This window comes from Cricetulus griseus (genome assembly GCF_003668045.3).
Source record: "Cricetulus griseus strain 17A/GY chromosome 1 unlocalized genomic scaffold, alternate assembly CriGri-PICRH-1.0 chr1_0, whole genome shotgun sequence".
Taxonomy (NCBI): Eukaryota; Metazoa; Chordata; class Mammalia; order Rodentia; family Cricetidae; genus Cricetulus; species Cricetulus griseus.
The window spans coordinates 154,560,350-154,572,439 of NW_023276806.1; the positions used below are offsets into that span (position 1 = coordinate 154,560,350).

Sequence of the window (12,090 nt, forward strand, 5' to 3'; positions counted from 1 at the left end):
CACAACAAACTAACAATACCACCAAACATCAGATTTGGTGATTCCTGTTTTGGATATTGTTTCAAGGTGTGTGACTTTTGTTTGTTATATTTGTTTTACTGTGTGAAGCTATGTTACTGTACCTGTCTAAAACACCTGATAGTCTAATAAAGAGCTGAATGGCCAATATCGAGGCAGGAGCAAGGGTAGGTGGGCTAGCAGGCAGAGAGTATAAATAGGAGAAATGGGGGAGAAGCAGCAGCAAGAGGACAAAGAAAGGAGGACATCAGGGGCCAGAAACCCAGCTACACAGCAAGACACGGAATAAGAAGGGAAGAAAGATACACAGAAATACAAGAGCCCAGAGGGAAAAGGTAGACACATTAATTTAAAAATAAGAAAAGCTGGCTAGAAACATACCAAACTATGGCTGGGCATTCATAACTAAGCTTAAGCCTCCATGTATCTATTTGAGAGCTGAGTGGTGGGCCCCTCAAAAAACCAAAAGAGTAAAAAAACACGTAACACAACAGATTCCTTTCTTTGGAAGAGGGACAAGACATAACAAAACCCAGGCTTAGGTCCCAGTTTCATTATCTTAACATCAAGCAGCTCTGTTTACGTGCAATACTGTGGATACTCCCAACAGAGCCAAGTAGAAGATGTTCAACCACTACCAAATACTCATGTTATTTTGGGTGTGTTTGTGTGTGTGGGTGTGTGGGTGGGGGATGACCCAAAAACAAACACAAAACCCCAAAACTTCTAATTAATGAGAAGCAATTTTCATCTGGCAGAGCAATGTGTGTTTCAAGTACTTCTAAGTTTTGTTATTTTGAATAGAGAAAAGTTTAGTTGACATATAATGTATAATGACATAAAATAATTGTGACTCACTTGAAATAGCCTCGGAAAACTTTATTTTACATAGCACTGTGACTTTCAGAATTCCAAACTACATGAAAAGTGACTTCAACTTTTTCTCTCCCTTTATATTATAAAGGTATATTGAAAAAAGTTATTTTAGTCCTTAAAAGTGAAGTCAAACTACTGTTCATTTGAATCCTTCAAAGCCCACTTACTTTGTGCTGGGTCGAATTTCTTGACCATTTTTAAACCATTTCACCTCCAGCTTTGGATCTGCCAACTCCACAACAAATCTTACTTTGCCTCCTTTATCAACCTGATAGGCAGGATCGAGAATTTTTGAAAAAGCTGCAAATAGAAACAAAAATATGATCATGTGTCTACACACAGGCTACCAATTTAAATAGCTAATATGTGCATGAAAAATCTAAGAACAAGTTTAAAAGAAAAAAAAAGAGTCTTGGGGAAGAACAAAGGTGGAAGCCTTCCCATTACCCCTTATATTTCAGAGTTATGTTGACCTGTATGCAGTAAGATGATTTAAAATTAAAAGAGAATCCGTGTGTTTTTAAAAGAAGCTTAAGAGAAATGATAGCACTACTACTAATTTTCAGTTATATTTATTTATTTTGTATGTGCCCGCATGCATGTGGGGGGCTGGTGACCGAATACAGTTTGGGGAGTCTGTTCTCACCTTCCACCATGTGGCTTCCTGGTTCAAACTAAAGTAGTCAGATTTGGCAGTAAATGCCTTTACCTGGTGAGCATCTCATTGGCATATGCTCACTTCCTCAGGGGTGGCTTCTGGAATCACAGTGCAGGCAAGGGTTGTGAGAGTGGGAAAGGCTCAGGTGTGCAAAAGAAAACAACAGGCAGGGCCTCTAGATTTCCCAAGGGCTGGTTCTCAACCAATTCAGGGTGACATTTAGTAGAAGTGAAGACCAGATTTATAAAAAGCCATTAAAAGAGTATTTAAGTCCCATCTGAACGTGAAGGGAAACAAAAATAGACTTGATATCACCCTGAATCATACAACTGAAACGTGACAATGATCCAGAGCAGAAAAGCCGGAAGCGCTAGTGGCCAACTTAAAACTCATACCTTTCTAACCCCCTTTCCCCAACACCTTTGTGTTTCAAACCATAGCCAAGCGAACCCATCCGGAAACCTTACTGGGTGCGAGGGGCTAAACTCGGAGGAAGAATCTAGAGAGATACACAGTGAGGGAGACAGGAGCCTGAAAAAATGGATTGTTCCAGCAGAGCACTACTCCCCCTGAAGCCAAAGTGAACTGAAGACCCATGAACCCCTGCAGTCCCCTGAAGCCTTGCTTCATGGATGAAACATAGGTTGAGACTGGACACACAGTTCTAGGTGACACACCTGCCTCTGCCATGTCCCCGGGTATGCTCACCTGCGCTCTTCTTCTCCACCCTGCGCATGCGCTTGAGCCGCTTAAGCATGCCACGCAGGTCGGTGATGCCATATTGGAAAGCGATCTTCTCGTACTCGTTGGGGTTGGCATTCTTCAGCAGCTCCCACACGTCTATCTCGGGCTCCTCCTCCTGCTGCTTCACCTCCCTAGCCCAGAAGAATGGTCGCTTAGGTTAGAAACTGCCCTGGCCCCTAAAGACCTCAATGTGTGGTATGATCCCACTCATCAATGCTAAGGGTTCTGCCTAGAGCCACAAATCCAGTCCACTTGATTTCCTGGGAAACTTCCAGAGAGCAGAAGATTAAATATGTAGACTTTGAACTTTACTTTCCTACTTAAAAACACAATACTTGTCCTGCCCCTATTTCAAACTCACAAAATGAAGTCAAAACGTACACATAAACTTTTTAGTGAATGAGTTTAGTATAAATGAGCGACATAAACCTATTTCGGAATTTCTTCTTTAAGTTCTTATGTTCCCTGAGAAGGAAATACAATAGCAACACAGAGCTTAGAGGACCCTAGGCAAGGATAATGTCTAAAGATCTACTTTTCACCTTACACTGTCATGTCTTCCTGCCCAGCGTAGAAAATGAAGCTAATCTAGAGAATGGAAGGACACAAGAGGTCTTTGGTCCACCATCTTAATGACAATGTCTATCCAATCCCATTAAGGACATATGTGTAGGGGCTGGCGAGATGGCTCTGCAGCTGAGAGTATGCACTGCTCTTGAGAAACAACTAAGTCTGGTTCCCAGCGCACACACTGGAAAAAACTAACAACTGCCTGCCATCCATCTCCAAGGAGTCCAATGCCCTCTTATGGCTTCTGCAAGCATACTCACAGAGACTAACCCCCCACACACACATCTCTTAAAAGAATTTTTTAAAGGAAAAAGAAAAAGAAAATGTATCTTAAAAAACTCATGACCCATTTGGGCATGATGACACACACCTTTAATCCCAGCACTCTGGGAGGCGGAGGCAGATGTATCTCTGAGTTTAAGAGCAGACTGGTCTACATAGCAAACTTCAGGTCACCTGGGGCTACACTACACACTGAGAGGGTGTCTCAAAACAAAAACAAAAACAAAAACAAAAACAAAAAAAAACAAGAAACATCCTTTTCATTTCCCAAAAATGAAAATATGCTTGAAATTGGAACAATGTTAATAATTTCAGGTTCACTAAACCTGGAGACTGAAAACAGTCTTCCTTTTAAATCCATCTTCTAAAATATTTCACACTGGAGGCTGTAGAGATGCCATAGTCATTAAGACTGCTTGCTGCTCTCCCAGAGGACCTGAGTTCAGTTCTCAGCACCCATTTGGAGTAGCTCATAAAAGCTTGTAACTCCGGATCTAGGGGCTTGATACCCTCTTTTGGCTTTCACCTACACACCTAGGCACTCCCTCACACAGACACAGATACACATAATTAAATGTAATAAAACCAAATTTTTAAAGTATTTTAAATTTGGAGAATTGTAGTTAAAATGTATATAAGTAAATGTGTGTATTTTCTTTGGGGTGTCCCCTTACTCTACTAAAATTTTCATTACATTACAGTCTAAATATATCCATTCAAACTTTAGAATTATTTCATACTTCAATTATGTTAAATCTGGAGATTTGTTACATCTGGTATTTTAATTAAGAAGAATTATGTTATACATATTTCAGTTTACATATTTCATATTACATTTGCTATAGATATTTAAAGATATGAAAGTCTACATAATTTATTCTGTTTTCTGTTTGCTTTTATGATGGTTCATGTAGCCCAGGTTGGCCCTGACTTTACCATGTAGCCAAGGATAACCTTAAACTTCTGGTCCTCTTACACCTACCTCTTGAGTGCTGGGGTTAAACATGTGTATCAGCCAATGGTACTGATAATCAAATCCATGGCCTTGTACACACCAGATAAATAAATATTCTACCAACTGAGCTACATACCCAACATTTATTATAATTTAAATAACTACAAGAGAGACAAGAAAAAAATGACACATACTAGGTTCGTGAGGTGAAGGTTTACAGAGAAAGCCAGTAAAAATGTTCATCATTCCCTAGACTCACTGCCAACCATCCTCAGCATCTTTCACTGACGTATGAGGCTATACGCCTTCCCGTCATGTTCCTTACCAAATTGTATGTGAGCATCACTGAGGTCTTTTCTTTTTCTACCACTGTAGTGTACCCCGAGTGTTTCAACAGAAGCTTTTATTTTGTGTTGGGGTGTGAGGTCAAAGCTCTGTTCTGCAGCAGTCAACCCTCCTAGAACCCATCTTTACACACTGTGGTGGCTATTCAGGTCACTGTCTGTGTAGTCAATTGAAGTACAGTGAGGAGAGAAATCAAGACTTTTAGATTCCGTTGCATCATTGGGATAGACCTGTATAGTGCCCACTGCACTTTTATCTACAGCAAAAATTCCTATAAATTGATGGTCCCAGTAAACCATAAATCATTTATAGAAATTTTATGTAGAATAAGACTTCTAAATATTTATAAAGGTCTAATCCCACAATGAAATGCTGCCCCAAAGATTAGCCTTGATTCATCTAGTGTATATTGAAATAAGATGGCTTTAATATGCAAAGAGAGAATTTTCTGTACAGAGACACCGGTTCTAGTATTTATTCCAATAGAGATTTTGCCACACACTTCTGAAGAAAATAGAACGGGTAACCATGTGTCATTACCACAATGAAAACACATGCAACCCACAACTTAGTAAGAAACACATGCCTTCTACCACAATAATGATGAGTTAGTACCATACATTAAATGAGCACAGTCTTATGTGAACAATCCATGAATCTAAGCCTTAATTAAAGGATGCAAAGGAAATGAGAACTGGAGACATAGTCACTGCCCTTTTCCTAAGATTTTTTTTCTCTTGTCATTTGGGCTATTTAAGCAGATTCCTCTTTCTTCCCTGTGCAAATTGTTGGTAGAAACAGTCTGTTTTTTTTTTCCTTTTCCCTTTCATTTTTAAATTAGAGCATGACACTAAATTTACTGTATCACATCCTGATTGTGTGAGTGTGTATGTGTGTGTATGTACGTGTGTGTGTGTGTGTGTGTGTGTGTGTGTGTGTGTGTGTGTGTGTGGTCTTTGTATGAAGACAAACACATTGAAAGAAAACATTCCATTTTTCTAGAGGAAGTGACAGTTTCTGCTACCTACCATCATCCAGGTCTTTTATATTTAATTTAATTTTTATAATTCTATTAGTTTTTATTTTTCACATGTACATATGTGAGTACAGAGAGGACATACATTTTGACCAAAGTCACACAATGAAATTTTATTCTGTCAAGAAAGTGTAATCATTAATACTAAACAGTATTTTCATTTTACTACCTTATATTACTTATTGGTGTTGAGATTGAAGTCTGTCTCACTATCATACAAATATTTTTTTCCATCCTTTTCTATGGAGAAGACCCTGCTTTGTTTCTCTACACACTATCTAGCTTTATTTTCTACAGAGAAAGTGGTTGGTATTTTCCAGTTGAGTGATACGTGCAGAAGGAAGAAAGACACCCTTGTCCTCATCTATGGTGTGTGATGTACATTGTAAATGGCAATGTCAGCTTCTAGGGCAGACTCGGAATTCTTTTTCTAATGTGGAGTCACAGGGATGGCCTTGACCCAGAGAGAAAAACAGAGAAATTTGGATTCAGGTCTCTGCCCTACCTGTTCCAGTGTGACTCTGTGCAAATGACTCAGTGTCTCAGGACCTTGGATTCTCACAGAGAATGAGGTTCACTTAATGACACTTTATACACTGTTGTTTTAAATAAACTTTGAGAAATAATTAATACTATTTAAACTAATGATTTACATATCAAAATATGTGTTTGCTATTGCCACATGTATGATGAATATTTATCATTAATTAATAAATCACACCTATTAATATTTTTGCTTTTAGTCTTAATGTTGAGGTCTCTGATTGAAATCTTCATTCCATTAACTTGAAAAAAAGCCATCCTTTTTTGTATTCTCATCAGTTTGTATTCTCATCCTAACAGAATACAAACACAAGCCTGGTTTCTTTCAAGAATTTACAGTTTTTGAGGAGCATTTGTACAAATGTTCTTTTAAATCACTAATAGGACTTAAATTGTTTTTAAAATGAATCTGAAACACTAAATGAAAACTGATGCCAAAATTATAAATTATTAAGACTAATAGGTTTATTGTGTATTCACAAACTTGTTAGATACAGTATAGTCCCAGAAAATAACACTCTCCTTTTGTTGATTTTTCTGCTATGAAAAATATGTATATAGGTGCAAATAACACTTATGTAATATAGTCTATTATATTATTTTATAATTTTACATATATGGACAGAAATCCTATAACATGGTTATATTCTGACTGAATATCCATATGGCTATCCTATATGTCCTATTACATGAGACAACACTGTCAAGGAAGTGTGAATGATAAATGTTTATTTCTGTTTACTACTGTGTTTCTTTCTCTCTTTTTTTTTCTTTTTTTGGTTTTTCGAGACAGGATTTCTATATATTGCTTTGGAGGCTGTCCTGGAACTCGCTCTGTAGACCAGGCTGGCCTCAAACTCATAGAGATCTGCCTGCCTCTGCCTCCTGAGTGCTGGGATTAAAGGTGTGTTTCATTATTTTTAAAATATTCATTTTGGGGATGGCATTTTAAACATCTTTGAAATAAGTATGTATCTTATAATCAACACTATGTCACAATAAAATATTTAGAACAAATCTTTCATCATTAGAGTTTTACGAAATATTAGCATGTCTTCAAATCAATAGTCTTAAATTTGAGTCATAAATAAAATATCAGAGTGACTCTGCCTATTGCAAAGACCACTACCAAAAATGTGAAGTTGACATTTTTAGTCACGTGTCACAAATCAAAGGTAGAACAAGAGCTGTATTTTCCCAGTCACAGGAGAGAGTCATATGTAGTCTTGGCTGTTTCCAGGCATGTAAGTCTTATGTCTCAGTTATCAGATTCCCTCACCCTCTACTAAGAAAATACACAAAAGCTCATAACACATGTAAGTAGAAAGCTTAGGAAGCCTCAGCTACTACCTTCAACAGATTAGTGTGTAGTCTTTGCTTTCTCTCTCCCTCTTAGTTGATTGTTACATTCTATAAGCAAAACACATATTACAAAATGACAATTCTTTGAAAAACACTCAGCTTAAACTTGACTTCTCTGGGTGGGTCTAAAAGATCCAGGCCATGGTGCCTCACGGCATCACTTGGTTCTCACCTACGTTTCAGGAGACCACTAAAGTCAAGTTCCCCTGCGTCCTCTTGACCTTCTCCACTGTCATCAACAAAAGAAAAGCAAATCCGGGTTTAATGCAGACACGTAGATGAGTTTCCCTGAGCAAACACTCTACACAGAATGTATATGCAATTTTGTACCGGCACACAAGGACTAAATGAACACAAATGATTTCTTTTCACACAAGTGACATTGGAAGTTTTTGGAGCATGTACTTGTGGAAAAGTAGACATAAGGAACTTGTGTCACTGGGTGATTGCAGAAGACACGATGTATATTGCATATATGAAACTGCTTGGATTTGTGTTAAAACCAGATAACACAAATGCACTTAAGCCAAGCAACACAAAGTACTTTGTTTTTGCAAGTTGGGAGCTCTGGAAAGAAACCTGTGTAAAAAGCAAAGGACTTTTGCTGATCTCTGTTATTTATGGGAGACAGAGATTGGCTTGAAGGACAAAGCATAGCCTGTCAGGCATATAAGAGCACACATGGCCTTATATCCAAAGCTAACCTCTATGCCCATGAATAGATGAATCCAATAAGTGATGCCAACCGGGCATAAAAATGGAACTACTCACTGTAGAGCTTTCTAGAAGATGCATTTCTTTCTGTTTTAAAGAGACTGCTCTTTGCAGTATAGTTGTTTGGTTTTCATGTTAGCACCTTTTAACAGCATAGTTCTCAAAATGTTCTCTCTTGAGTTGCTGATTAACTCTTTCTTAGTAACCTTTTAAGGAGTCTCCCTATAGAGAAATGCATCTTAAAGTAGACATGCAGCTGCTCTCTTGATTTTCCATTAACTCTAAGTAGAAGCTGAGGGGCTGCTGAGTAAACAGCACCACGGATTTACTTACATGTCTAATTTTTAATGGAGATTTTGTTTCCTGCTCTTTACAGATGTTAGTTGTAGTTTCTAAGAAAAGAGTATGTGGGTTTAAAAACAGCGTGTCTAAGATGTAAGTCATAAGAAATTAAAGCCAAGTAATGTGTTCTCACATTTTCTGTTAGCAGGTGGCCGAGGGCCTTTTAAAGTAAACACATACATTTCTATTCTTTCAGAGCACAAAACAGTAGCTTGTGTTTCCCTGTCTTAGGATACACCTGCATGTGCCATGAGTACATTTAGGTCAGTTTATTGCTAAGTATCAGATGGGGGGGGGAGCAGTAATAAGATTTGACAGTTTGAGGTTTTTTTTTTTCAAGTTAAAACTTATCATTAACTAATTGAATAGTTTCTAATATTTTTCAAAAGTCACCAAACCTTATATTTCTTGATAAATTAGGCAGGAAATTGTATCTTTTTAATCAGATAAACCATTGCTTTATAATAAAGGAATCACATGTTTTATGCTCTAGGGTCAGTCTGAGTTGTTCCTCTCTATAGCACCCTCAATGCCAGCAGAGTCAGAGCTTAGTCATCTAGGAGAAGCCCACAGTATGTGGTGTTAACTTTAGTAATTGTGTTTCGGGTAGGGCACGTGGCTTAGTAGCTCCATACATGATGAAAAAAATAGAAATGAGAGTTTTCAGCTATGGCTATGCTGGTGCTGTATGGGGTATATTCTTTCTTTTTCTTTTGTGGGCATTTGGGAGAAAACAATGCAATTAAGGATGAAGCCACTCCTCAATCTGGATAATCTAAGACATCATAAAACCTGCAAAAATGGAGACTCCACTCTCTAACAAGAATACCCTAAGAAGTTGTCAATATAAGGTTGGTTGGGCATTAAGCTCATGGCTTTTCTAGAATAGCAACTTTTACATATGTTTGGCTTCAGTGAAATGGGCTTTGCCTTTTGGGAATATGTAGTATGGAGGGAAATCCTTCCACCTCCATGTTATACGAAAGCCATCTGCATTCCCACTTTGAAATTACCTTCTCTTGAAGGCAGATCTGATGTCAATGTTTGGAGTAGTCCCAGTAGATTCTTTGGAAAGAAAGAAAATAATACAATGAATGACATTTAAGAAGGTGGTTTTGTATTCAGTTCTCACATGGACTGTGGAGATTTCCCCAGATGGAAAAGCATTAGATGAAGGGACATGGCTGTCCTCCTGGGTGGCTGGGCTCCTGAGGCATCCTCATCTCTCAGCCTCTAAATGAACAATCAACAGAGAGACTTAGGAGGCAAATTATCATCCCACATGCCTGTCCACTGGTTCACAAAGAACTTTTAAAATGCATTAACTTGATATTTTCTGATAGATATTTTGATCTACTAAATCATGGAGGGAAGTTCAAAAATTAGAATTCTGAAAAGATTTCTCAGGAGACTCTTAGCCATGCCTGGCCGGGGCATGCAAGTCTGTGGGTACTAGAAGTCCTTACAGTGAAGGGACCCATGGTCATTCTGTGTCTGCTTGCCATCTCTCATATAAGAACTTCATGCTCAGCTGGGCGTTGGTGGCGCATGCCTTCATGCCTTTAATTCCAGCACTCGGGAGGCAGAGGCAGGCAGATCTCTGTGAGTTCAAGGACAGCCTGGTCTCCAGAGTGAGTGCCAGGATAGGCTCCAAAGCTACACAGAGAAACCCTGTCTTGCAAAACCAAAACCAAAACCAAAACAAAAACAAAACAAAAAACCTTCATTCTCCATCTTTTAAAAGCTTAAAAAAGAAAACAACAACAACAAAAAAAAAAACCCCACTTCATTCTCTTTCCAGGGTGTCAGCATAGTTCCCCTCTCCTTCTTTCCCTCCCCTCCCTTTCCACTTCCCTTCCCTTTCCTTCTCTTTCTTTCCTTCCTCCTTCCTTTCTTCCTCCTTCCCTTCCTTTCTTTCTATCTCCTTTCTTCCTTTCTTTTATTTTCACTTTTTTAGAGACAGAGTTTTATTATGTAGCTCTGTCTGGTCTGAAACTCACTCTGTAAACCAGGCTGGCCTCAACTGCAGTTGTCTTACTGTCTCTGTCTCCTGAGTGTTTGAGGCATGTGCCACACCTAGCTTGTCTACATAGCTTCCTGGCAGAGTTCATCCTGATGTGAGGACAAAGTTCACTCCCCATGCTCTCCAATCTGCCTAATACTGTTTGAGTACAGGAAAGGGAGTCTTCCTTCTGTGTGATTGCCCTTGTGTGCTCAAGACATGGCTGACTCCCTTCATCCACATACCCTCAAGTAGGACAAGGGTGTGGTTTCTGAAGTCTTTGTGATCCTGGCTACCCTGCTCTGGTGGGATGAAAGTTAAGGGACAGTACACATGACCAATGACATCATTCCAAATGTGGAACAAGCAATAGGTTGCAGAGAAAGGTTTTGTTTCCTAAAACTCAATTTCATTCCATGTAAAGAATTCTATTTAAAACAATACTGGCTTTTTCATCTTTTTGTGGCTACATCACACTTAGATGAACTCATCTTAAGTTCATGATTATTGTTAGTAAGTTGATTTTCTACCTTCATACTTACAAAAGTGGAAATTTCATTTATCCTCAATATACCCTAAGATTTATCCATATTGTGTTTTCTCTAGACAGTAAATAAAACACTTGGGTGGGAAATTTTCATTATGTGACATTAGTCACTATAGGAGAACATCTTCCTTTGTCCTGGCATCCTGCCATCCTTGTTGTCTTATTCCCAAAACTCAGTGGAAAAGTGGCCTCATGCAACAGATAAAATCATTAGAAAAACAATATTATCCTTCTCTGGGAGACTGACAGATTACTGATAGCAAGAGATAATACTGGTTCATCAAACTTACTAAATCCTCCACAATCAGAAAAACACAATCTCAAATGAAAATTAAGATGGTGGTATTGTAGGCCTTTAGTCCCAGCTCTAGGAGGCAGGGGGGATCTCTGAGTTTGAGGCCAACGTAGTCTACAGAGTGAGTTCTAGAGTCAGAGCTACACAAAGAAACCCTGTCTTGAAAACAAAACAAAATGCAAATTAAATCACCCAAATCTAATAGCATTACATAAATATCTTCTCCATCCCTTTCGATTCTGTAAAAGGTCACATTTATCCAGGAGAGATGGTTCTCTTACCATGCACTTCAAGATCGAATGAACAGCTGTCAAATTTATCCTTGTAGGTGACCTCACACCTGTAATTTCCTGCATAGTTCTCTTTGGCCTTGATGATTTGCATCTCGAATGTGTATATCTGCAACGAAAAGCATCCAAACATACTGTAGACTGACCTTTATGGCAGAAATAAGTGTTCACCTTTCAATTACCTAACAAATTTCTCAGTATTGGTGTAAAGATAAGACAGTATCTATATCCAGTATGTCTCCGTCTAGAAGGGTGAATGTGCCCTACAGCTTCTAGACACAGCATGATGCTTGCAACAGAGTACAGACATGGGGATGATAACCCGGGAGGACCAAAATCACTAAAAACTGAACTTGTGTCTTGTAGCTATTTCCTCTGGGTTGGATCGGATCATTACCATTTTGAATCAGAGCAGCTGTGAATCACCAGCATGAGACAATCATAAGATGAAGCCTTTTTAACATTCCCATGTGGAGAGAATGTGGAGACTCACTACGCCCCTCCCTGTGGT

General features: G+C 38.6%; 1 protein-coding gene across 1 annotated transcript in view; it reads right to left on the minus strand.

Moving 5' to 3' along the window:
- Positions 1-12,090, minus strand: part of Mybpc1 (myosin binding protein C1) — a 76,156-nt gene that overhangs the window by 35,515 nt on the left and 28,551 nt on the right. Inside the window, exons 8-12 of the mRNA XM_035451369.1 lie at positions 11,571-11,688; positions 9,459-9,510; positions 7,562-7,618; positions 2,261-2,427; positions 1,062-1,194 (exon numbers count right to left, since the gene is read on the minus strand). Coding sequence (XP_035307260.1) covers positions 1,062-1,194; positions 2,261-2,427; positions 7,562-7,618; positions 9,459-9,510; positions 11,571-11,688 — 527 coding nt within the window. The remainder of the gene's footprint in view (positions 1-1,061; positions 1,195-2,260; positions 2,428-7,561; positions 7,619-9,458; positions 9,511-11,570; positions 11,689-12,090) is intronic.